General features: G+C 45.1%; 2 protein-coding genes across 7 annotated transcripts in view; both read left to right on the top strand.

The window, feature by feature from the left end:
- Window positions 1-4,869, top strand: part of CLTCL1 (clathrin heavy chain like 1) — a 67,741-nt gene extending 62,872 nt beyond the window's left edge. For 2 of the 6 annotated variants that reach the window (XM_060249957.1, XM_060249956.1), the window contains 3 exons: window positions 1,697-1,772; window positions 2,349-2,393; window positions 3,604-3,774. In XM_060249957.1, the coding sequence (XP_060105940.1) occupies window positions 1,697-1,772; window positions 2,349-2,374 (102 nt within the window). In that variant the 3' untranslated portion in view covers window positions 2,375-2,393; window positions 3,604-3,774. Of the gene's footprint in view, window positions 1-1,696; window positions 1,773-2,348; window positions 2,394-3,603 lie in introns of all 6 variants that reach the window. The other 4 variants (XM_060249954.1, XM_060249955.1, XM_060249959.1 and 1 more) reach the window with 2 other exon arrangements.
- A 14,568-nt stretch (window positions 4,870-19,437) lies between these two features.
- Window positions 19,438-24,472, top strand: part of SLC25A1 (solute carrier family 25 member 1) — a 71,545-nt gene continuing 66,510 nt past the window's right edge. Inside the window, exon 1 of the mRNA XM_060249091.1 lies at window positions 19,438-19,829. Coding sequence (XP_060105074.1) covers window positions 19,706-19,829 — 124 coding nt within the window. The 5' untranslated portion in view covers window positions 19,438-19,705. The remainder of the gene's footprint in view (window positions 19,830-24,472) is intronic.

Genomic DNA, 24,472 nt, shown 5'->3' with positions numbered 1-24,472 from the left:
CAGAAATGATGGTGCTAATTACAACCATATATAAAAGAGAAGCAGCAACTCTCCTGATATACCTTAAGTTATCAGGAACTCACTTTTCTGGCTTATAGTAAAGAGAAAGTGTTTTCACTTGGTAGTTAAGCAATTGTCAGAACTTCATTGAGGCTTCTTAATATCTTGATGTGTTTCTCCACATTCTTTAATGTCTCTGTTAACTGCACTCAGATCATGCAATTATGTTTCATTCTCTTGATCAGAAATTTCTGCTATTATCAGGAGTCAAGTAAATATTATTTCAGAACTAACTGAAAATCAGTCTAGTTTTACAGATGGGAAAATAGGGCAGTCTGACTTTCTCCAGCTTCCTCTGCTTTCCCTAACTCCACTCTCTACCAATCAGTGAAGGGGTCAGGACCAAGCCTACTGTTCTTCCAGGCTTTGAAAAACAAACAATATAGAGTACTTCTCTTATCTCAATGTTCTTATTCTCTCTCCTCCAAATTCTGCTTCAGTGTGTATTTGAGCATATTCTTCCTCTCTTCTCCTCCAACTCTAAAAGCCATTTAGGAAGAAGGACCTAGTTCTTTCTTCTTTACTCCCACAGAGGTTCCCTGCTTGTGTTGGCTAGATCACTCAGTGCCAGAGGTGACTGGCATAATTTTGCTCCAGTGCATTAGCTAAATGCAGCACTTGATAGGTTAAAGTGGGAATGAATGACAACCATTCTCTGAGTGGATAGAACGACATACTGCTGGGCACCATTGGAGTATGTGTTACACCTGTTCTGATTATATCAGAATAAAGCGTCAGATCCTCTTCCCTTTCCTGTACTGTCTCTGGTCCTTTCCCAAATCATAGGAGCCATAGACACAAGCCAGACAAGCTCTGGGTTGCCCTGCATTCTGCTGCTTGACTTCATTAGAGTGGTGGGAACTAACTGTTACTGATGTATTCATGCACACCCAACAGTGATTCTAGGCCAGGGGTGTCAAACTCATTTGTTATGAGGGCCAAATCTGACCTAAATGAGACCAGGCCGGGCCATGTATGTACCTATTTCAGATTTGGTAGCAGAGATAAACCTGACTAAAGATTTCTTAAAAAATTAAAAGAAAACTTGCTTAAAACATTAGCACTTGTTGGTTTTAAAGGTGGTTTCTTTGTATTTCTCCCATGGGATCCAGGGAACTGGGCAAAGGAAGCTCTGTTTCTTTCCCTCCCTCCCCAGGGGACCAGGAGGGGGAGGAGCCTCAACCAATGGAGAAAATCGAGGTTTTGCTCTGTATCTCCTGCATGATTGAGTGAGCCTTGCAAAGCCAGCTGAGATGTCGAAGGAAGCAAGAGAGAGGGAGAAGGAAGCAGACGAGCCAGTTACTTGGGGGCCTGATAGGAGTCCTCCGGGGGCCTGATTCGGCCCCCAGGCCGCATGTTTGACACCCCCTGTTTTAGGTGGTAGTTTTCTGCTGTAGACTGTGTGTGTGTGTGTGTGAGAACTTGACATAGGGCCCTGACCTTTGTCTTGGACAAGAAACTATCCTAGGTCTCAGCAATATTGAAACCTTCCCCTATGTTCTGCAGACACAGTGCTGAACATAATCATTTCTTGAACTGGAAGCCTGGTTTGGGGGCAGTTGTGCTATAGGAAGTCACAGAAGAAAGGCTTTAGGAGATTCCTTCATGAGCATTTCCTGTTCACTTTATAACTCAGGTGGATAAACTTGATGCTTCTGAAAGCCTAAGAAAAGAAGAGGAACAAGTAACTGAACCCACACCAATAGTATTTGGTAGGTGAAGACTTCCTTTATTTTCATTGTTAGGCCCTCAGTGGCAAAATCTAAGCATACCTTAAATGCTGGTGGCACTCCATTCTTTCCCATCCCCACCAGTCCTTGTTCATTAATGCTGAAACACACATGAGGTTCTTAATGATGCACTCCTCCCAGTATAAAACAAATGTCAAGCTATTTAGTAGAGGTCAGGTTGTCATTCCTTTTTCTGAGTATCTTAGACCCAGAGTGTCTTGCAAATTGTACAAAGTACACCTACTAAAAGGATATCTGGATGGACCAATCATGCAAATTGTTCATTCATGATGTAGGAATAGATACTGGATTCCTGGGAAAAATCCACCTCCTCAAACTGTAATATTGGCAAATTGCATGGAAGGACCTATTCCAGAAAAATATATGTACCCACAAAAGCTGCTCAGAATCATCCTGGGGATTTAAAATCTTAGATCTAGAGCTGCAAGCTTTGAGGGTTTCAATAGAAATCCTCTGTAAAAACTTGCTTGAAATTACCCCGGAGACTTGCTAATTCAAGAGGAAAAGAACATTCTTTGACTTTCCTTTGAACTATAGCAAAGAAAAAACTTGTCTCACCATGAGCAACAAAGGCTTCGAATGGTAAGATTAAATCTTTTCCAGAAATACATAGTTCCTTTCAATCTTTATTTGGCAAAAAGTAGACTTTTTTTTTTGTTCAAAATAGTATTCTAGAAAGCACCGTTAAAGGAAGCTTGTGACAGAGATTCACTTTGTAGTGGGAATAGCTTAAACTGAATTTCTACTTCCTGCATGAGGCATGTGGGGTTGTAGTAGTGTGTTAACACCATGTGTGTCTGGTCTGTGACAAGAATTAATAAACAGAGGTTCAGCTGGGCTGGGTAATCACGACTAACAGATCTAACTGCAGTGTGTTAAAATTCTGGCCGTGCATAACATTTTCTTGTATATTTTTATTTGTTGAAATTTGAAAGATTTTCTGAAGCTAGATTTTGGAGCTCATATGAGGAATGTATGCTTTTGGGTGCCTGAAACAACTTCCCCCTCCCCCCTGTATTCATTGGGATAATGTTATACACTGTATCACTTTGGCCACTTCTATATGATACAGGAATATTGAAGACACTGCCACGTCAAGCCACTTCTTAATCATGAGTGGCTCATGAAACAGTGGCAAGCCATGAAACATACAGGGAATGCAAGAACTGAAGTTTGTATTTTTCTGGAGGATCAGTTCTTTGCTTTAAAATTAGCTGGATTCAATGGTAAAGCAGATTCTAAAGTTCCAAGTTGAAGTGCTTTCTACTGAGTCAGATCATAGGTCTGAAAAGGTCTGTACTGTCTGCTTTGTAGTGGCTCTCCAGGGTCTCAAGTGATATGAAAGATCTCTGCCTGCTACCTGGTCCTTTTAACTGGAGACGCCAGGTGTTGAACATGGAGCCTTCAGCATGTAAAGCAAATATCACGCCGCCCCCCCCCCCCCGCACCATCTCAATCTTCAGCAATAGTAATAGTAGGGAAATGAACTTACACCCTGGAGAACTGCTACTGGTCAGTAGGCAGTGCTGGGCTACTTGTGAAAGTAATTTGATTTGTAGACGGTTGCTTCGTATTAGTGTCAGTTTATAACTGGTAATTTCCCTGTACCAGTGTTCAACCCAAAGCTAATATATCCCTGTTCTATTTCAATGCAAAATGCAAGGATTATTATTATTATTTTAAAAGTGTCTGAAAGTGTCTGAAATGTGCCAAAGCTCTGGTTTTTAGGTGTTTCAGGGTTGGGAGGTGGGGTGGGAATCACCTCTGACTTCTTCTCCTTGCCTCCTTCTAGGCCAGCAGCTGATGTTAACAGCAGGCCCCAACGCAGTACCTCCACAAGCCAACTTCCCATATGGATACACAGCACCGGGATTCACCCAGCCACCTGTTTATGGTTTCAATATGTAACTTGTGCTCTGATGGACCTGTTAATGGTCTTGGGTCTTTTCTTCCCGTCCCTTTTTACTTTTTTTTTTGTCCAAGAAGGCACAGATGACTCCCAGTATTCTCGCTGAATGTGGTCCCAATGGGTTAAGAGACATCAAAAGGACACTCTTATTTATTGCTATGTCCTGTTACATTTCAATGTGGAAAGGCAGCTTTTTCCCTTTCCCTTGTCACTGACATTGCAAGGCTCTGGCTGAGGTGGGTACTGCCACTAAACTAACAATGCTGCAATAACTTCTTGGGGCCAGGGAGAGGGAGGGGCAGGGAGCCTGTCTCTTCTGTTTCACTGCAGAACCCTTTTGCCAACCATGTCCATGCTGGGGCTTACTCTGGCATCAAGCTGTTAGTACTCTAAAATACTAGATTATGCTACCTGGTAGCAGGAAATCAAGTTCAGAATCCTTTATTGGTGGGAGGCATTTAAAAAACTCTTTGATTCCACCCTGCGCATACTTGTATGTAGCCCTGGGCAAATAGGAAAGAGTTAGAAGTGTATTGGTAGGGGTGGGAGCAGAGTACAAAAGTCTACTTGGCAGAGTATTGTGGGGAGGGGATACAGAAAAGTATCTAAGCCTTCTGGAATAGTTTGAAGCTCTTTGATTGGAGAATAAATTGGATCATATCACAGAGCAGACATTTCCCAGGTCTTTTTTCTTTCCCCTTTTAGCATAAAGGGCGAGCATGATACTCATTGGCATTAAGTGGTACACCCTCCAATGTGTTTGGGAAGCGAATGTCTTCAGAGGTGTGTGCCTGGGCAGCTAAGGTTGTGGAAGTGTATGGAGCAAAGAGACCGAGGTTAGGCAAAGAGCACTGTCAAACCTTGAAAGCAAAGGGAGGTGCTGTTGCTTCTGCTTCAGAACCCGAAAGCTAATCCTAAAAACAAGGATCTGGACTGTCAGAGCTTCTGTGCGGTGAGTGGTGTGCCCAGCCACATGCACGCACCCCTCTTACACTAGAGAATGCCAACTGAGATGTACTACTTTGTGCCACTCTTCAGAGATACATCATTAACATTTTATGTACTTAGATAACGATGTATAATTTATGGCTATGAATCTTGTGCTAATCATGAATACTACGAAAGTCCAATTATAAAACGTTAATCAAACTGGTGTCTGCTGTGTAGTTTGAAATGCCAGGAGACGAGTGTCAGCTAATGTCACACAAGAGATGGTACAGAGTAACCAATGAAAGGGAAAATACATACAATGACCTTATTTTTCCCCCTTCTGTGTCTCAGGCTCCTCTTCCATTCTCCCTGCCATGGCAGAGGGACACAGTTTTTTCTCTAGGGCAAACAGGTGCCTGAGATGAAATGACCACTTTTGGGTTTGTTCTGTACTTAGGCCTGGAAAATACAGCATTGGGGTATCATACTACTTTGATTAGCAGCCTTTCATTTTCTCTTCCATGAACAGTAAATGCATCAGTATACTAGCTGCTTCTCCGCTGTTCTCCTATGAAAACCTGGTCCATACCTTCTCCTTCATACACAGAGCCATGACACTGGTCCCTAAAGTGAAGCTTTTGTACTAGAAAGAGTTGGATCTTGTCATTCCAAAGATTGTGGGATCTTCTTTTCCCTCCCCCTGGAGTTATGTGTGATCCCAGGGAAGCTTACTCCTAGAATCAACAGGTTTGCCCGTACTTATAGCTGCATGGCTGGTGAACTGTAGGGGGGAGGCAGAAGGAGCAGAGATCAGAAGGCAGCATGGGGAAGACCCAAGACCGGCCATGCTTGTGGGATTCAAGTCATAGTGACATTAAGTAGATGATTAACATTAACCATGAAAACAGAGCTAAGACCGCCCACAGAAGTTAGGGATTTCTGTATTCCCACAGAGCTCTCCAGGTACACAGAACAAATTTCTCTGTAAAGAAGGGAACCGTTCACACACACTTCCCCAAAAAATAATCCCAGCCTATTAAGAATGATTTGAGAGGCACGGACTGAGAGCTGGATAGAAGCGGGGGGGGGGGGGAGGGGCGGAGAGAGGAGAGAATTGGCTTGTTCAAGCCCTTGAAAGTTTACAGGATCCTTGAGATGGAGGAGGGGGGTACTGGATTCAGTGGTAAAGTCAATGGAAGGAGGAGCTGGAGTGCGAGTAATCCAAGATGCTGGTTTACTTTCAAAATGACTACTAATGCATCTCCAAATGTCTATGACCACAGAAACCTAGAAGGAAATTCTTCAGAAGAGACTTCTAAGTGGGTATTTTTCTACACTTGTAGTTTTACTAAACTGTGTGCAAAAAAACAAAAACAACCAACCCAGCAACCTTGGTGCTGGTAAGATTAACACTGGGTTGCTTTTTTGGGAAAAAGAAATCAAGGTTTCCGATATGCTAAATTGGTTCTAATGGATTTATAGAGGCTGTAGGGCTAGACTCCATTCAGTTCTGCCTAAGTGAAGTGGAATAGATAAAGCCGTTTCTTCTCTGAGTCCCATCACTCTAGTCCAAGCATTTCTGGGTGGATGACACACACACATTATTCCAGTGACTGACCCAGTAAGCTTCAATGACCCTCCCCCTCAGATAAGGATTTGAACTTTAGTGTCAACTTCTGAGTCCCATATTACCTAAGTTTATTGAGTTGTTTGACCCTACCTATAATCTTCAATAATGTGGCCCTTGTTCTGTCCAATGCAGCAAGGCAATCAGCTTGAAGAGGCATTGGGAATAATTGTGAATGGTCCTGGCTGCCCTACTCATGGCAAAGGAGGGCCTGTGGCTTGCTGGTAGTTCATCTGCTTTGCATGCAGAAGTGCCCAGGTTCCATCCCCAGCATTTCCAGTTAAAAGAACCAGGCAGTAGGTGATGTGAAAGGCCTCTGCCTGAGAACCTGGAGAGCTCCTGCCAGTCTGGGTAGATGATACTGATCTTGATGAACCAGTGGTCTGATTCAGTGTAAGGCAGCTTCGTGTATATTCCCAAAAAACTGATTTGTACACATTTAAAAAAAGAACCTCAACACTCCCTTCCAAAAAGGGACTCTTAAGTGTGGAACAGTCACCAAAAACCCTTCTATATAAAATGGTGGTTATGTGTGATCCTAGGAAAGCTTATTCCTAGAGTCAACAGGCTTGCCTGTACTAATAGCCCTGTGGTGCAGTGGTAAGGCTGCAGTGCTGCAGTACTGCAGTCCTGAGCTCTGCTCATGACCTGAGTTCGATCCCAGCAGAATCAGGTAGCCAGCTCAAGGTTGACTCAGCCTACCATCTTTCCAAGGTTGGTAAAATGAGTATCGGGGGAGGGATGGTGGCTCAGTGGTAGAGCATCTGCTTGGTATGCAGAAGGTCCCAGGTTCAATCCCCAGCATCTCCAACTAAAAAGGGTCCAGACAAATAGGTGTGAAAAACCTCAGCTTGAGACCCTGGAGAGCCACTGCCCGTCTGAGTAGACAATACTGACTTTGATGGACCAAGGGTCTGATTCAGTATAAGGCAGCTTCATATGTTCATATGTACCCGTGGTTACTGTTTAGTTGGGAAACCAAATAATTCCACTGTGCAGAGGCAGGCAGCTGCAAACCATCTCTGTCCATTTCTTGCCTTGAATACCCTACAGGGGTTGCTGTAAGTTGGCTGTGACTTGACAGCCCTTCTACACATTTAAAAAAAGAACCTCAACACTCAACAAAAAAGTGTAGATGACTGGGGAAGGCAATGGCAAACCACTCCGTAAAAAAGTCTGTCGTGAAAACGTCATGATGCAACATCAGGATATGCCCTTCAGGCCTGCGCAGAGGAATTTTTTAGGTGAAGTGCAGTGTGCGCGGTACTGGCTCCACCCTTTCACCTGGGGGTCATCTGCCATGGCCCAGTAAGCCGGGACGCCGGCAGCGAGTCCTCCAGGTGGAACGTGTTACATTAACGAGCTCTATCTGCCCGGGTTTGATGTTAGAGTTTTCCTTCTCTTAGGCTGGCGAGGTTGGTGGGCCCAGCCTGCCCATCCGGTTATACCGCCGGACAATTCGGTCGCACCATGACGTAGCAAACTCTGTGAAAAATGGGGGGGACCAGCGAGAAGGTGATGCAACATCACCCCAGTTGGAAATGACTGGTGCTTGCACAGGGGACCACCTTTTTATTCTTTATAACATTGAAAAATAATAAGCAAATCAGTACCTCTTGTCCTTACCATAATGCAAGTGGAATTTCTTCCTCCAGTAGGATTCCTACATACATATACTGCACTCTTATGCCTTATCCACTGCCATATGCTAATATAGCAGCTTGCCAGTCACCAGAAGCTCACCACTGGTAAACAGATGAATACGCACTAAATATGCGTGTACAGATGTGGTCTGCATATAAGCCTAAGAGCTCTTTTAGCTGTGAAAGAATCCATGCTGAGTTGTGGGCTAATGAATGTAAAAGAAGCGGGGAAAGGCAGTATATTTCTATAGACCATGATATAGTTCTGAACATGTCTCACTGCAGCTGAGCATCTTCAAATCTGGTCTGTGCTCTGATGTGAAATTTGTCTTGGAACCTCAAAGAGACTGCCTTGAGTCTGTTAAAACAAAGCTGTAAATAAATGAAGCGCAAATAATGTCCCAGGGCTGAGAAAATTCTTGCGCTGCAGTATGACTGCCTGGATAATCTGATTTATGAGAGACTGACTAGAATTAAGTGGGAAATGTTCATTGCTGTTGTCTAGAGGGAAAATGGACCAATACAGGACTCTGCTTACTATTTGCTTTCTGTAGTCAGCAAGGCGCCCCTCATTGGTACTTAGAATTGCTCCTGCCTGTTAACCATCCTGCAGTACACTAGAGGGCAGCCTTATTCGAAGACTGTGTTTGGATTAATTCAGAAGAGCTTTGGCCCTTAAAGATGTGGATGTGTGCTAAGACTGGACTCTTAAGCAAGCTAAACTCTTAAGTCCATTCAAGTCAATGGGTTTGGAAGGATATGACTTTGTTAAAGATTGCACTGCCACTGTTGTTTCCAGTTCTCAGGACATACTGTAACGTGCCAGGAAGATGCGTTGGCTCCAAAGGTGGGTGTCTGTTGTGCAGGCTAACACTTCTGCTACATGGCACAATGGCCCATTTAGCCCAGCATCCTGTTTCCCACAGCGATTGAACATATGCCTCACTTAGGCAAGGACACTGAGGGGGGAAAAGCCTCCCCTTGATACTTCCCTTCCCCTACAACTGACATTCGTTGGTACAGATGTGAAGGGGGGAGCTACAGACATAGGAGAGGTGGGAAACAGCTTTCTGTGCCTGTCCCACAGCGTGTGTGCCTGTGTCTGTAGAAGGGCTGTCAAGTCACAGCCAACTTACGGCAACCCCTGTAGGGTATTCAAGGCAAGAAATGAACAGAGATGGTTTGCTGCTGCCTGCCTCTGCACAGTGGAATTATTTGGTTTCCCAACTAAACAGTAACCACGGACAACCCTGCTTAGCTTCCCAAGTCTAGTGAGATTGGACTAGCCTGGCTTAAGGAATCTCAGAGAGAAACTTATTTTTTTAAAACCCGGATTCAAATAAATTCATTCTTGACCATGTAGGCTCAGGCTGGTGGCCCTTTTTGTGTGCTGGAGCATTGTGCTTCACCAGCTGATGTGGTTTTCTGTCTCTAGTGTGTTCTGCAACATATTTATGTTTTATGTACTTGCTATGTATTATCTCAGGGCCAAACTGCACATTTAGATGCCAATGGATGCTAATAGTAGCCTGAAACAGGCAAGGAAAGCTGCTTCAGCCAGGTGCTTCTTAGCTCTTTTTCCCCCTTGATCCAAATCACACACAGACACCTCACCCTGTGCACAAACGAGAATGTGTGCTTTAGGTCCTTTGTAATCTTCCCTGTAGTCCTGGACATTAGTTGGGGTAGGGATGTCACAAAGGGTGGCGTTCACTGCAAATCTACCAAAAGCCCTGGGTGTGGCACTGAGCTCAGTGCTTACAAACTTGAACCATGGCCTCTGATGGAAAGAGAATGTATACGGTTAGAACCATTAGCAAGTAAGGAATAGTGAGAGCTGGTGGGTATCCAAACACCTCCTTGCCTGGAGCTGAGATTTTGCTGTTTGCTGCAGAGGAATGCTGTCATGGTATGACCAGAGTTATTTGCTCTTACTTTGGTGACTAACACCCTTCACCATCAGCTCCCCAATTTATACAATTGGAGCAGCACTTGGTACCTACTCATCCCATGTTTTGGAGATAGCTTCAGTTCGTGAAAATGCCTTATACTGAATCACCCTTGGTCCATCGGAGTCAGTACTGTCTACTCAGACTGGCAGTGGCTCTCTTGAGTTTCAGAGAGGTCTTTCACATCTACCAATCCATTTAGCTGGGGACTGAACCTGGGGCCTTCTGCATGCCAAGCAGACGCTCTGAGCCAGGGCCCCTCTGACAGCTTGTACCTGTTATAACAGCCAGAAAGATTTCAGGCCTCACTTGGTTGACAAGGAACTGCATTTTTTCACCTGTACAGTGTGATCCAGCCTACAGCTGTTTCTCATCCCTGAGGTCAGTTTTGCCTTCTCCAGATGCTCCGTGATTGTGACGGCCTGCTTTCTGTTTCCATGGAATTGGCTCGTTTCAGTGTTGGCACAGGTGTATGTTCAATGTGCAATTATAAAATCGCTTACATGGCAGGGGCATATTCTTAAAATAGTTCAGGAATGAAAGGGGGTTATAGGCCAAGAGCTATGAATATGGAGTATACCCCACAAGAATAATCTACACATCTGTGTCCTCCTGCATGGAAGTGTTTTCAACCCAATCCTAACCAAGTTTATGCAGAAATAAGCCTAATTAATTGTGCTTAGAAAATACAGCCTTAGGGCATATGAGAACGAACCTATTATCAGGAAGAGTATGCACTGAATTCAAGGAACCAGAAATAACAATAGTGTCAACAAGACTGTTGTTGTTCAGTCGCACAGTCGACTCCGCCTCTTTGCGACCCCATGGACAGCCATGCCAGGCCCTCCTGTCTTCCACCGTCCTCCGAAGCCTCAATTTCGTGTTTGTTACATCAGTAACACTGTCCAGCCATCTCATCTTTTGCCGTCTCCTTCTTTTGCCTTCTGTCTTTCCTAGTATCAGGATCTTCTCCAGGGAGTGCTCCCTTCTCATTTGGTGGCCAAAGTATTTGAGCTTCAACTTCAGCATTTGTCCTTCTAGGGAGCAGTCTGGGTTGATTTCCCTTAGGACTGATTTGATCTTCTTGCAGTCCAAGGGACTGTCAAGATTCTTCTCCAAATAGATACTCAAAAGCATCTATTCTTCTGCGCTCAGCGTTCCTTCTCACAGCCATACATTACTACTGGGAATACCATCGCTTTGACTATACAGAGTTTTGTTGGCGGGGTGATGTCTCTACTTTTTATTATACTGCCCAGGTTCGCCATAGCTGTCCTCGCAAGGAGCAAATGTCTTTTAATTTCATGGCTACAGTCACCATCTGCAGTGATCTTGGATCCCAGAAATGTGAAGTCTGTCACTACTTCCATGTCTTCCCCTTCTATTTGCCAAGGTGTGATGGGGCTGGATGCCACAATCTTAGTTTTTTGATGTTGAGTTTCAAGCCTACTTTTGTGCTTTCCTCTTTCACCCTCAACAAGAGGTTCTTTAGATCCTCCTCACTTTCTGCCATTAGAGTGGTGTCATCTGCATATCTGAGGATGTTGATGTTTTTCCCGGCAGTCTTAATTCCAGCTTGTGCTTCATCCAGGCCAGCATTCCGCATGATGTACTCTGCATATAAATTAAATAAGCAGGGTGACAATATACATCCTTGTCAAACCCCTTTTCCTATTCTAAACCAATGAGTTGTACCATATCCCATTCTGACAGTGGCTTCTTGACCCTTATACAGGTTTCTCAGGTGACATGTGAGGTGGTCTGGTACTCCCATCTCTTTAAGGACTTGCCACAGTTTCTTGTGATCCACACAATCAAAGGCTTTAGCAATCAAAGGCTTTAGCATAGTCAATGAAGCAGAAATAGATGTTTTTCTGATACTTCCGTGCTTTCTCCATAATCCATCGAATGTTGGCAGTTTGATCTCTAGTTCCTCTACCTCTCCAAAACCCAGCTTGGACTTCTGCTAGCTCCCGATCTACATACTGCTGAAGCCTAGCTTGTAGGATCTTTAACATGACCTTGCTGGCATGTGAAATGAGTGCAATGGTGCGATAGTTTGAACATTCCTTGGCATTACCTTTCTTTGGGATTGGAATATAAACTGATCTTTTCCAATCCTGTGGCCACTGTTGTGTTTTCCAAATTTGTTGACATAATGTGTGCATCGCTTTAACAGCATCAGTAAACAAGCATTTGAATTTGTCAACTTTACAACAGGTGCTAAATTTTAAAAGGGGATATGGGGCACAATGGAAAGACTGATTTCAAAATATAACAGCTTTTATAGCAGAGAGGGTAAAAATGGCCTTAGGTTGGGCTTTGACAAGTGCAAAAAGATATTGGGGTGGCACGAAAGGCTTTTGAGTGGACCAGAAAGACAACAGTTGCTCTGTTTCTGAAAACGATAAAAGCTGGCAGTGATGAGTGCTTCTAAGGGGGGCAGGCCATGTTGGGTGGGGAGGTGAGATGAGGCCAGGCGAGGCTACAGAAGGAGCAGATGCTGTGTTCCCTTGAGAACTGAGCGATGGACCCAAAGCGACTCACAGTTCTCCATTTTATTCTCAACACCCCAATGAGTCTAGGCAACTATATCACGGTGACAGATTCTTTGGAAACTGATGATACTCTGTACAGCTGAGAGATATATGTTCTTGGAGACACAGCTATGCAGAAGATGGCCCAGTCCTATGTGTTCTTGAGTGGCATAGGTAGTCTTTGTAAATGACGGCGTTCATGACCTCCACCAGATCTTGGGTGTCATTATATGGAAGTTCAGCTCCACAGCCATTCCCTTTGCTCTCATGTGGGCAACATTATCCTATTGGTCAGCAAACCATAGGAATTCTATGGTAAACAGCTTCATAGATCCCATTAGTTCAACCATGTATAAAGGCTTTGGTCTTGGGATGTCCTGGAATACAAGATGAACATGTATAAATAGATATTACCGGAAGCTATAGTAAGATCATTATGGAACAGGCTGGAATGGACATTGTGCAATAAATAGTGCCACACAAAGAAACAAAAGCTATAAGTAATTTGGATCTGTCTCTAATGCTTACTGAAACACACAAATCCCTCTAAGGCAAACAGCAGAAGTAAAGAAAAACTCAGCAGTCCCTACATTTAACGTTATCGGAAATGCATGTTCAGTAGCTGGTGAACAGCCCTGACCCAGACAGCCTAGGCTTGTCAGTTCCTAGAAGGTAAGCAGAGATGCCCCTGGTTAGTACTTGGATGGGGGATCACCAAGGTAGTCCAGGGTTGCTATGCAGAGACAGGCAATCGCCAACCACCTCTGAATGTCTCTTGCCTTGAAAACCCTCTGGGTTGGCTGCAACTTAATGGCAAAAAAAAAAAAAGTAGGAATCAACAGAAGCCAAATTGCCATATCTTCTTTTGCCTTATCAATTAGTTGGAGGGTGTGTTTGCCATGAAGACAAATCCCCAGACTATGGGAGGTCATCTTCCTCTAGGTGTAGGATTCCTAAGAACTCTCGCAGATATGCCTGATTTGACCGCTGTGGTGAACAGAAAAAGTACCAAACGGGAAGCTGCAACTTCTCCCTTCTAGGTGTGTGCAGCTAGCACTGTGCCTCTGGGTGAAGAAGGTTCTCGCACCCAAAAGCCAGTTCCAGATGTTTCTACAATCATAGCTCTGCCTATTGCTGTGAATGTACAGATGACCATTTGAAGAATAACACAGGTAAGCAACCTGTCCCCACCCCCACCCCCAATTTCCTTACAGGGAAATTTGCTATTTCAAATGCTCCAGCTTCAAAACCAGGAATAAAAGTCCAGGTAAAAGAAAATTTTTATGACAGTCTTACCTAAAGGCATCTAGATTTCTTTATTGTTCACATCCAATCCTTTATGGCTGTGACAGTTATGCTTCCTTACCTTTGTAATAAAGGCAATGCTTCCTCACCTTTGTAATAAAGTCATATTCTACAATTTTTCCACTGATTTCCCTCCCTCTGACTTGCCCTTTTGCCCTACTGCAAATACAAATCTCCCATTTTCACACTGAACTATGAGACATTGCTTGATCCTGAGCCATAGCTGTATTCACTTCTCTGAAACTACCTATTTGCTTCATAAACAGTCAATGAAATCCATGTCCAAATATGATCACTAACTTTAAAGAAAACGTTGTGAATCGACTTGCAGAACTGAAGATGACAAAAAGTCCCAAAGGGCTATAAAAGAAGTCCTTGGAACAGACCACTTTTAGATCCAAAAATTGTCCGTAACACTGCAGCAGATTTGTAAGCCCATATAGAATGTTAGCAGGACTGTAAACTACAGCTGGGGCTGGACTGGTTTTTTGCAAACATTTTAAGCTGCACAAGGCTATTAGTGATATGAATTTAAGGAAGATGCTCATTATTTTAATTTACATCCTGTGCTATGACATAGGCTTAAAGTCACTGACAGCAGTTGCCCCCAATGCAAATAGTTCTTTCAAGGAAATTAAATAGATTGGGAGAGAACAGGCCAAATTAACAAATAAGCAAAAAAGCATGTTTTTACAGACTTGCCTCTTCTCACCTCAGGCCTTAAGGAAGGATGCTTGAGTCCACTGACTCCTTGCTGATGTCTGTTCTTCTACTAGGTACTCTTAGGCATGCTCGTTTATTTTTTCCTGTTTTATGTATAGCTCTTCTATCTCTCTTAACTTACAGCTATCTGTCTCTCTTTGTAACACTGGATCTTTTACCACAAGCTGCTTTGAGAACCCAGTGAGTCAATTTTAAAAATCAAAACTGCTTAACTAGATTAAGTTAATAAAGGATGTAATGGCTAACTGCGGTTTTTAGGACATGTGGGCTTTGCAAATGACAGTTGCTAGGCCTGCAATTTAAAGGGGCTGTTCGAAGGCTGAAATCTCACTTGCATTGTTAAAGGAGGGGCAGTAAAATGCAAGAAGGCAGCAGTTGTAAATCCACTGCCTGTTTGAAAAGATGCTTCAGCTCTTTCTCTCTTGTTGACTGCCACCACCTTCCCTCAGTTTTTACCTTCATTGGGGGAAACATACAGTATATGTGAGGTGTCCCAAGCAGGAGAAGTCTCAAGACCTGCCCTGGCCCAGCCTTGACTTGGAAGAAAGACTCTTCATAGGAGGATTCCTTGGGGGTACTGAGGAGCTCTCTGCCATCCCTGCTACATCTGAAGCTCCCTGCACCCCAGAGCCTCCAGGCAAAGACTCCAGGTCTCCCCTATCACAGCAGGCTCTAGTTCAAGAGGCAGTAGAAAAAAGACCACTTCCAGCACCCTTTCTAGGTTCTCCCTCAGAACAAGGGGGGAGAGACAGAGCTGGAGGTGGGGGGAGGGGTCTCATGCTGGAAGACGGAAACATTCTCTGGGAAGGGATGGAGTCACTGTCTTCCTATATGTGACTCCAGTTTGAGAGCCAGTTTGGTGTAGTGGTTAAGTGTGCGGACTCTTATCTGGGAGAACCGGGTTTGATTCCCCTCTCCTCCACTTGCACCTGCTGGAATGGCCTTGGATTAGCCATAGCTCTTACAGGAGTTGTCCTTGAAAGGGCAGCTTCTGGGAGAGCTCTCTCAGTCCCACCTATCTCACAGGATGTCTGTTGTGGGGGGAGAAGATATAGGAAATTGTAAGCCGCTCTGAGAATCTGATTGAGAAGGGCAGGGTATAAATCTGCAGTCGTCTTCTTTTAACTGAGCTCTGCACCTTTGCGGGTTCAACATCTTGCCACCCAAACAGCTCCCTGTTCTCCACCCAAGCCTGTTTTTTGACTGTCTGACTCCCCAGATTGACTGCCTTTCCCCAGATTGGCCAGCTAAACAGCAGGAAAAGGGGGAGGCAATTTTTAGAAGAAAAATGGCAGGATTAAACAGTCCCTTTTTTGTCTGTCCCCTTGTGTCAGGCACTTCATCTAACAGCCCCAGTGGCTACCTTTTAAGAAAAAAGTAAAACAACTTTCCCCAAAGCACTTTATAGAAATACCCAAACCCTTGTGCCCAGTGAGATTCTATTTGGTGTTGAGAGTGACTATGGTGCTAAAACTGGATTCCAGTTTCTGTGTTCACCTATACAACTTACTGGCCAAATCCTTGGGCCAGTAAGTGGCCCTCAGCTTAATTTACTTCACAGGATCAGGGTTTTTTTTTGTTTTGTTAAAGGAGGGGCAACAGATTTACTCCCCGAACTCCTTCAACAAAGGATACAATTATCATGTAACCAGTTGTAGTTTTCCTATAAACTGCAAAGTCCTGGAGATGTAATTTTTTGGCAGTTCCAAATGTCTGTTGTTTTTAGCAGGGCAATTCCCCCCCCCCCTTTCCTCCCTTTTTATTCATTGTAAATAATGGGTAGAGCAGGCATCTGCCCCTTGGGAGGCAATCTGAGTAGGAGTGATTGTGCCATTATTTTAAACTTTCTGAAGCAAGGCTAGAGACATAAATCTTGCCTGTTGCCTGGACATTTCACGGAACTCTATTTATTTGTTTAAAATATTTATAAACCTGCCTTTATCCTGAGCATCCAAAGAAAAAAAAATCCCTGTAATAAATAACATTGACCCTAAAAAAAATGCATTTTTGTTCAGAGGGGTTATCTGCACACTTTCTCCCTTTTGAAGGTTCTCTCAGATATGTTGGTCTTGCAGTCGGCTGCAGTCCCCAGAGAAATGTTTGCAAGTCCCTTTCTAGATCATGTGTAAGAATAAGGAGGTCTTCTAGCTAAGATTCCCAGGCCTGGGTGCTGTTTTGCTTATTGCTGCCAGGAGTTTGATTACACATTTAAGAGCATGACTTTTCCCTAGCTATCTTGGGCGGAAAGTTGAAATAGAAATATTTTACATTAAACAATATAATTCACACACACACGGCAAAAGCAGGTTGGCAGTGATGGTTTCCCTAGCACTGGCATTTCCCCTAAAATATGAAGGAGCTTTCATGTATGGGGACACAATACACAACACGAATCATATACAACAAGAGTGGCCAAACTGTGGCTTGGAAGCCACATGTGGCTCTTTCACGCATATTGTGTGACTCTCAAAGCCCCACCCCTCTCTGTTGGCTTGGAGAAGGCATTTGTCTCTTTAATCGCTTCGCCAAGCTAAGCCAGCAGGTGGCTTGGAGAATGCATTTAAAGTTAAAATTGCTTTTCTTTCCCTCCCTCCCATTTATTTGCCTTCCTTCCTGTCTGGTAGCTCTCAAACACCTGACATTTATTCTGTGTGGTTCTTACATTAAGCAAGCTTGGCCACCCTGATACACAAGAACAAACAACACACAGCAGTCAAACCGTAGCTCTGGGAATCTTCACAAACATTCTAACATCTCAGCTACAATACTGGCCAAATGTATAGTTCCTAGATAGGAAATAAATATTCAAGTTGACTGAGAGAAAAAAAATCATACCCCCCCTGACGACTATCAAACTTGAGTACAGGAGTAGAGACCGATGTTCAAAATACATTAGCCTCAATTTTTACATGTGATGTTTGAGGTACTGCCTTTTATCTACTTCCCTCATCATACCAACCTTGGCCTTCCCATTTCCTCCTAATCTTTTCTGACAGTACAAAGCCTCTGCTTCTTTCACCCTTGCTACTCTTGAACTGTGATCTTTACAATGTGCACGCTGAAGAATGCCCTACTTTATATATGAACCTTATTTCAAATCAAGTATATAGGATGATTGTTATCTTGTCTTTTTAAAAGGCACTTCCTCACATTCACCTGCCTTACTGTGGAGTAGCATCTGGACTCTAACGTGCCGTGGTTAAACCAGATTCAGACCCTTAAAGCATTTCCTTCACCAGAAGTCGTTTTGAGACTTGCAAAACAATAGAGTGCCTCTGAGCGTGTGCAGCGTGTTTTCCTTTCATCCTCTACAACAGTGCTTGTTTGTTCCCACCCAGTCAGGCTTTGTTGTTGTTCAGTCGCACAGTCAAGTCCGATTCTTTGCAACCTCATGGACAAAGTCACGCCAGGCCCTCCTGCCTTCCACCATCCTCCTAAGTCTGCCCAAATTCATGTTTGTTACATCAGTAACGCTGTCCAGCCATCTCATCTTTTGCCGTCTCCTCCTCCTTTTGCCTTCTGTCTTTCCCAGCATCAGGATCTTCTCCAGTGAGTGCTCCCTTCTCATTTGGTGGCCAAAGTATTTGAGCTTCAGCTTCAGCATCTGACCTTCCAGTGAACAGTCTGGGTTGATTTCCCTTAGAACTGATTTGATCCAAGGGACTGTCAAGATTCTACTCCAGCACCACAGCTCAAAAGCATCTATTCTTCTGCGTTCAGGTTCGCCATAGCTGTCCTCCCAAGGAGCAAATGTCTTTTAATTTCATGGCTACAGTCACCATCTGCGGTGATCTTGGATCCCAGAAATGTGAAGTCTGTCACTACTTCCATGTCTTCCCCTTCTATTTGCCATGGTGTGATGGGGCCGGAAGCCATGATTTTAGTTTTTTTGATGTTGAGTTTCAAGCCTACTTTTGTGCTCTTCTCTTTCACCCTCAACAAGAGTTTCTTTAGGTCCTCCTCACTTTCTGCCATTAGAGTGGTATCATCTGCATATCTGAGGTTGTTGATGTCCCCCCCCCCCCACAATCTTAATTCCTGCTTCTGCTTCATCCAGGCCAGCATTCCACATGATGTACTCTGCATATAAATTAAATAAGCAGAGTGACAATATACATCCTTGTCAAACTCCTTTTCATATTCTAAACCAATCAGTTGTTCCATATCCCATTCTGACTGTTGCTTCTTGACCCTTATACAGGTTTCTCAGGAGACATGTGAGGTGGTCTGGTACTCCCATCTCTTTAAGGACTTGCCACAGTTTCTTGTGATCCACACAATCAAAGGCTTTAGCATAGTCAATGAAGCAGAAATAGACATTTTTCTGATACTCCCATGCTTTCTCTATAATCCATCAAATGTTGGCAATTTGATCTCTAGTTTCTCTACCTCCCCAAAACCCAACTTGAACGTCTGGTAGTTCCCGATCTACGTACTGCTGAAGCCTAGCTTGTTGGATCTTTAATATGACTTTGCTGGCATGTGAAATGAGTGCAATGGTGCGATAGTTTGAACATTCCATGGCATTACCCTTCTTTCGTCAGGCTTAGGAAAACCATAATTTCCAAACCTTCCTTTCCCCCCCTCCCCCCCTCTTAAAATTCAACCTCACGGACTATGGGTGTGTTCACACTGCACTAAATAACGTGTTTTGCAAATGCGTTTTTGCTGTTCTTACCCAATAAAAATCCAGTTGCAAAACACATTATTTTGTGCAGTGTGAACACACCCTATGTCTTGTAAACAAACCCAGCGTGCAGGAAAACTGTCGCGCTGCTACCTGAAATGGCGGGCAGGCACTTATTTCCCCTCCCCCCAATCCTTTTGGAAATCGGGGTGAGGAGCGCTAACCCGGAGGCTCTCCCTACACGTTCCTTGGGGGAACCTCGCCGTTTGCAAGAGAGAAGCGAGCGCCAGGGCACCGCCTCCTTTCTCCGGCCCGTTCGCTCCTCCTTCGAAAGGCATGTCAATTACAAGGATGTGACGCTGGCGGCGGCGGCAGCGCCTGCCACACCCCCGCTGGGGGAAGAAGGGGGCGGCGGCTGGAGCGCTGGGATATACACTTCCCCGCCAGGTTGGGCGCTCACCAGCAGGCGGGCTCCGGTTGAGGCGGGGCTGGGAGCTGGATTCCCCGTTGCTTCTCTGCTTTCTGGAGCGAGCGCCGGCCGGAGGAGGAGAACTCGTAGGCGCGCTGGTCGTTTGCCCGAAGCGCTCGGCTGCTGGGTCGGAGCAGCCGTGTCCCTCTCTTGGCAGGGCTCTTCCTTTGCAACTATGTCTTCTTCTTCTTCAGCCTCGCCTCCTTTCGTTAACCCTTTCCCCCGACCTCGCTGCTTGGCCGCCGCCGCTCCAGCCGACAAAGCGAAGCTGACCCATCTGGGCAAAGCGATTCTGGCAGGTACATTCTATGATGGGTCCTTTGGTTGCACGGGGTGGGATGGGGGTTTCGCTTGGCTGGCGTCGCTGGGCGTTCTGCGTGCCCAAGAGGGGTCTGTGTTGTGTGCGCTCCGTTTGAATGGGCCAGTTTTCGTCTTTTCTCCGCCCCCGCCCCGTTCCCCCGTGCAAAGTTTGGAACTTCTTCCAGAGCCACGTTTGGGTTTCGACAGACAGTGCTACCAAAGCGGGGTGGGGCCGGGGAGCCTGCTTTGCAAGTCTGCGCGAGTTGTGCGCCTTTGGACTCGCCGAGCGCGCCCGCGAGAGTCGTTTTCCTTGCATGTTCCGGTTGGCGCTGCAACAACAAGCCGCTTGAGCGCCAGCCGCGCCCCGCCTTCGCCGAGTCTGCTGCTCTGTGCTGAGGAGAAAAGCAAAGCTGGCTGGTGTGTTGGGATCAGCAGCGGGTTTGCAACGTTTGTTTTGTTTATTCCTGTGTGCATACTCCGGGAATGTTTTATTCCTTGGTTTATTTACATTAATTATAGTCTGCCTTTCTCACTGCCGCTCAAGGCGGATTACAGAGAAAGTCAACCCATGTCTCCAGCCCCTGGGGCCTCGTTTGCGACCCTCCACCTCCTTCGAGCTGTCCAAAGAGCAAGCTTCCAGTTGCACGCTTGGTGCTTTGAACTTTGACCCAAAATACGCGGCGCTTTATTTGGCGCACAGTAGGAACTGCCTGCCTCCGCCTAGCAGGGCACGGTTTTGTTAAAAACCTTCTTGGCACCGGATCATAGATTCAGAGGAGTTAGCCATGTGTTAGTCCGTTGCTGCAAAAATAGCACACAGTCCAGTAGCGCTTTTAAAGATGAACACATTTTATTGTAGCATAAGCTTTTGGGAAACGCAGCTCTCTCTGTCTGATGCATCTCATCTGACAAAGAGGGTGGTGTTTCTCGGAAGTTTATGCTGCAATAAAATGTGTTAGTCTTTAAAGATGGTATGGGGCTAATTGGTATTTTGGCACCAGGTGGCATCCTAAAAGCTGCAGTGGGCTGAGTGGCCTTGTGTTTGCCTTCAGGAGAATGAGATGGGTTCTGCTGCTCCTGGAATATTTTGTTTATTGATTTATTTACATTGATTATAGTCTGCCTTTCTCACCATCACTCAAGGCGGATTACAGAAAAAAGTCAACACAATCGACAGGATGGGATAGTCAGTGGACAGTGAAATAAGATTTGGGTCGTAGAACCAACTTGATGTATAAAAAACAGACTTGAAGCAAAGTGTAAGTGTTCATGCCTTAATGGGTAAGAGGCTTCCCCCCTGATCCCTTAACTTAGTGGCTCCCAACCTTTCTGGCACCAGGGACCTGTTTTGTGGAAGGCAATTTTTCCATGGACCAGTGGAGAAGGAGAGGCGCTGGAATTTTTGCCCCCCCATCCCTGCCCCCCATGGGGATCTTTAAATGGGGGGAGGGAGACTGGGGCTGCTTTTGCTGCTTCCTGGCTAGGCAACCAGGCAGCAGAAGCAGCCAATCTGCCTCCCCCTCCCATTTAAAGACCCCCGTTGACCAGCTGATTGGCTGGGGTCTATAAATGCAGGGGGAGGCCGCACTGCGGTCCAGCCGGTGGTGCTGTGCTTCTGCCTCTCACCCCAGTTGCTAAGAGACCATGGACTCTGCCTTAATGGGTAAGAGGCTCCCCTCTCCCCCCCCATCCTACCTAAATACAACAACTTCAGAAGAATCCTGGCTGCTTGTTACCTAAAATGCCAACTTGGCGAAGAATAAATTCTGCTGTAGTGGCTCGAAGTAGTTGTCCATTGATGGTACTGCAGCTCCATGGGATTTATCCTGCTCAACTGATTCTGTGTCAGATTTGTGTTGCCCAATTCTGTGCCAGATCCTTCTGGCCTTGGGTTGCTTGCATCTGTTTGTGCAACTGCAGAACTGATCACGCTTCCTTGGCATGGGCTTGTTGAAAGTGAGAGGCCAGGGGAGTGATTTCTGGATGCAGGGATTGGGGTAATCCAAGTGATGTCTTGTGCAATTGGAAGAGAAGAATGTATTTGCAGCCTGGTTGCTTTGCACCAGTGGTTTTCCACTTGTGGTCCAAAGGACTCTGAGGCCCATTGAAAACTTGATATACGTTCCTTTGGTCTCTCGTATTTTTATACCCTTCTTCCTTTCAGAGAGTTAGAATCACAGAATTGGAAGGGGCCATGCAGGCCATCTAGTCCAACCCTGCTCAATGCAGGATCAGCCTAGAGCATCCCTGACGTGTTCATCCAGCCACTGCTTAAAGACTGCCAGTGAGGGGGAGCTCACCACTTCCTTAAGTAGCCAATTCCACTGTTGAACAGCTCTTATGGTAAAAATGTTATTCCAGCCAGTACCTTCCCACCCTTAATCTAAACCCATTATTGCAAGTCCTCTCCTTTGCTGGCAACAGCTCTTTGCCCTTCTCTAAGTGACAGCCCTTCAAATAGTTAGAGAGCAATCCTGTCCTCCTACAACCTCCTCTTCTCCAGACTGAACATTCCCAAGTTTTTGGCCTGCACAATAGTGTGAGCATTGGGTACAATACAGAAAAGCAGTAAGCTTTGCAACAGTGAGATTCAACAGGTTGTTGCCCACCCCTGCAAGTAGAGCGTTCCTTGACCTCTCTGTAGGCCTCTCTGATGCTTCCCATTTCTCATGTAGGGGTTTCTTGACTGGTTTTTTTTGGGGGGAGGGATGAGGACCCTAAGAAATTTGAAGAGCAGCGCTTCAAGAAGTCACATGGCAATTTGAGAAGTGTAGTAGTCTCTCCTTAGAAGCGTGACAAAGGGGGAAATACAGCCATATATGTATGTCTGTGAATTGCTTAGAATGCTGATTGCGGGTATAAAAGAGGGTGTAAAAGGAAGAATTCTTCATCAGCCCCCTCTCCTCCAGTGAAGACTTCTGAGAAGAGTGTTTAACCTAATCCACATTTAAGTGCAGCACCCAAACGCGTAGGTTTTGCTGCAGGAAGATGCCACGTCTCAGAATGTGACATCTGAGTGAAACACAATTAACAATTTCTGGTTCTATATGGATAAAGATTAAAGGTCTAGTATTGTGGAGGGAAAAAAATTGTAAGTTTCACTTAGTGGTTGTAAAGGTTTTTAAAAAGTTAATTATGAGTCATATTTGTGAGAGCATGGCAGCTAAAGCACTGCTAAATTAGATTGTGTTTGGACTATTTGGCTTTCACAGCCCTCTATTCAGTACTTTTTCGGTAGCAGGAACTCCTTTGCATATTAGACCACGCACCTCTGATGTAGCCAATCCTCCAAGAGCTTACAGGGCTCTTAGTATGGGGCCTACTGTAAACTCTTGGAGGATTGACTACACCAGGGGTGTGTGGCCTAATATGCAAACTCCTGCTACAAAAAAGCCCTGCTTCCATTTATTTTGAACTCTTCTACAATGTCATCACAACCTCGCTTAAAGAAGAGAAGAACTGTCCATTGCAAGGAAAGTAGGGACACTTTCATTAAAATTCAGTGAGCAAACCTGACGTGGAGGCTTTTAAAGGGGTCAGGGCATATCACATGACTTCCACTGGCCTGTTGTGCTTAAGAAGCCTCTTTGTACCCTCTCTACTAAGTAAGACCGGGGTGATGGTGGGCAGGTGGAATTCCCTCTTGGCACCCCTTGCATTTAGGACTTGGTGTGTGGTCTCAAGTCCTGTTAAACAATGAGGACTAGAATCTTCCCTCCCACACTCACTTTAAAGCAAAATCTAGGAGCTGCAAGAGGCTAACGGTGCCCAGATTTGTTGAAAGAACTGTGCCAGGCTAACAGGCTAAATATTTCTCATCTCTACTGAAAGACTGTGGGAGCAAGAATGTATTTCTAGCCATGGTGAAGCACTAAATGTTGAATTCTTAAAAATGAAAAACCCATCTGCAGTTATTAAAAATGAAACTGGCTGTGCTATTTGCAGTCTGGCGACTGTAATTAAATGCTTCTTGTTTCCCCCCCTATGCCTTCTCTTATGAGAGCTGAAGTGGCAACTGATTTTGACCGTTTTTAAAAGCCTGTTATTTACATTTGTTCAAGCAACTTATTCCGTCTTTTCCCAGAGCCTAAATTTCTCCTGAACTTGTCTCTCATTCTTGGCTTTTTCTCTTTCTTTGAAAGACTGTGTGCATTGCCCAAGGAAGGCGCCCCTTTGACCTGCTGTCAGTTGTGATGTGTTCATGTCAACCTGTAGATTCTCTTTCTTGTACATCCTTGTCAAGAAGAAACTGATGGAGGGAGGGGGCATGTTGTTGTGGCTGCCAAGATTGACTCAGAACAAGGCCCTAAGGCAGGGGTGCCAGACATGCAGCCCAGGGGCGGAATCAGCTTCCCTGAGCAACTGGCTGTCATTTGCTTCCTTCTCCCTCTCTCTTGCTTCCTTCAGCATCACAGCTTGCTTTGCCAGGCTTGCTCAATCGCACAGGAGCTACAGAGCAAAACCTCTATTTTCTCCATTGGCTGAGGCTCCTCCCTTGGGGAGGAAGGGGGAAGAAATAGCTTGCTTTGCCAGGCTTTCTCAATTGCACAGTAGAGCTGCTGAGCCGAGCCTCTCTTCCTTCTGTTGGCTGAGGCTCCTCCCCCTCCTGGTCTCCTGGGGAAGGAAGGAAAGAGCCAGAGCT

Source organism: Heteronotia binoei, chromosome 11 (assembly GCF_032191835.1).
Source record: "Heteronotia binoei isolate CCM8104 ecotype False Entrance Well chromosome 11, APGP_CSIRO_Hbin_v1, whole genome shotgun sequence".
NCBI lineage: Eukaryota > Metazoa > Chordata > Lepidosauria > Squamata > Gekkonidae > Heteronotia > Heteronotia binoei.
Note: the sequence above shows the minus strand (reverse complement) of the source record. Positions and strands in the feature narration are given on the sequence as shown.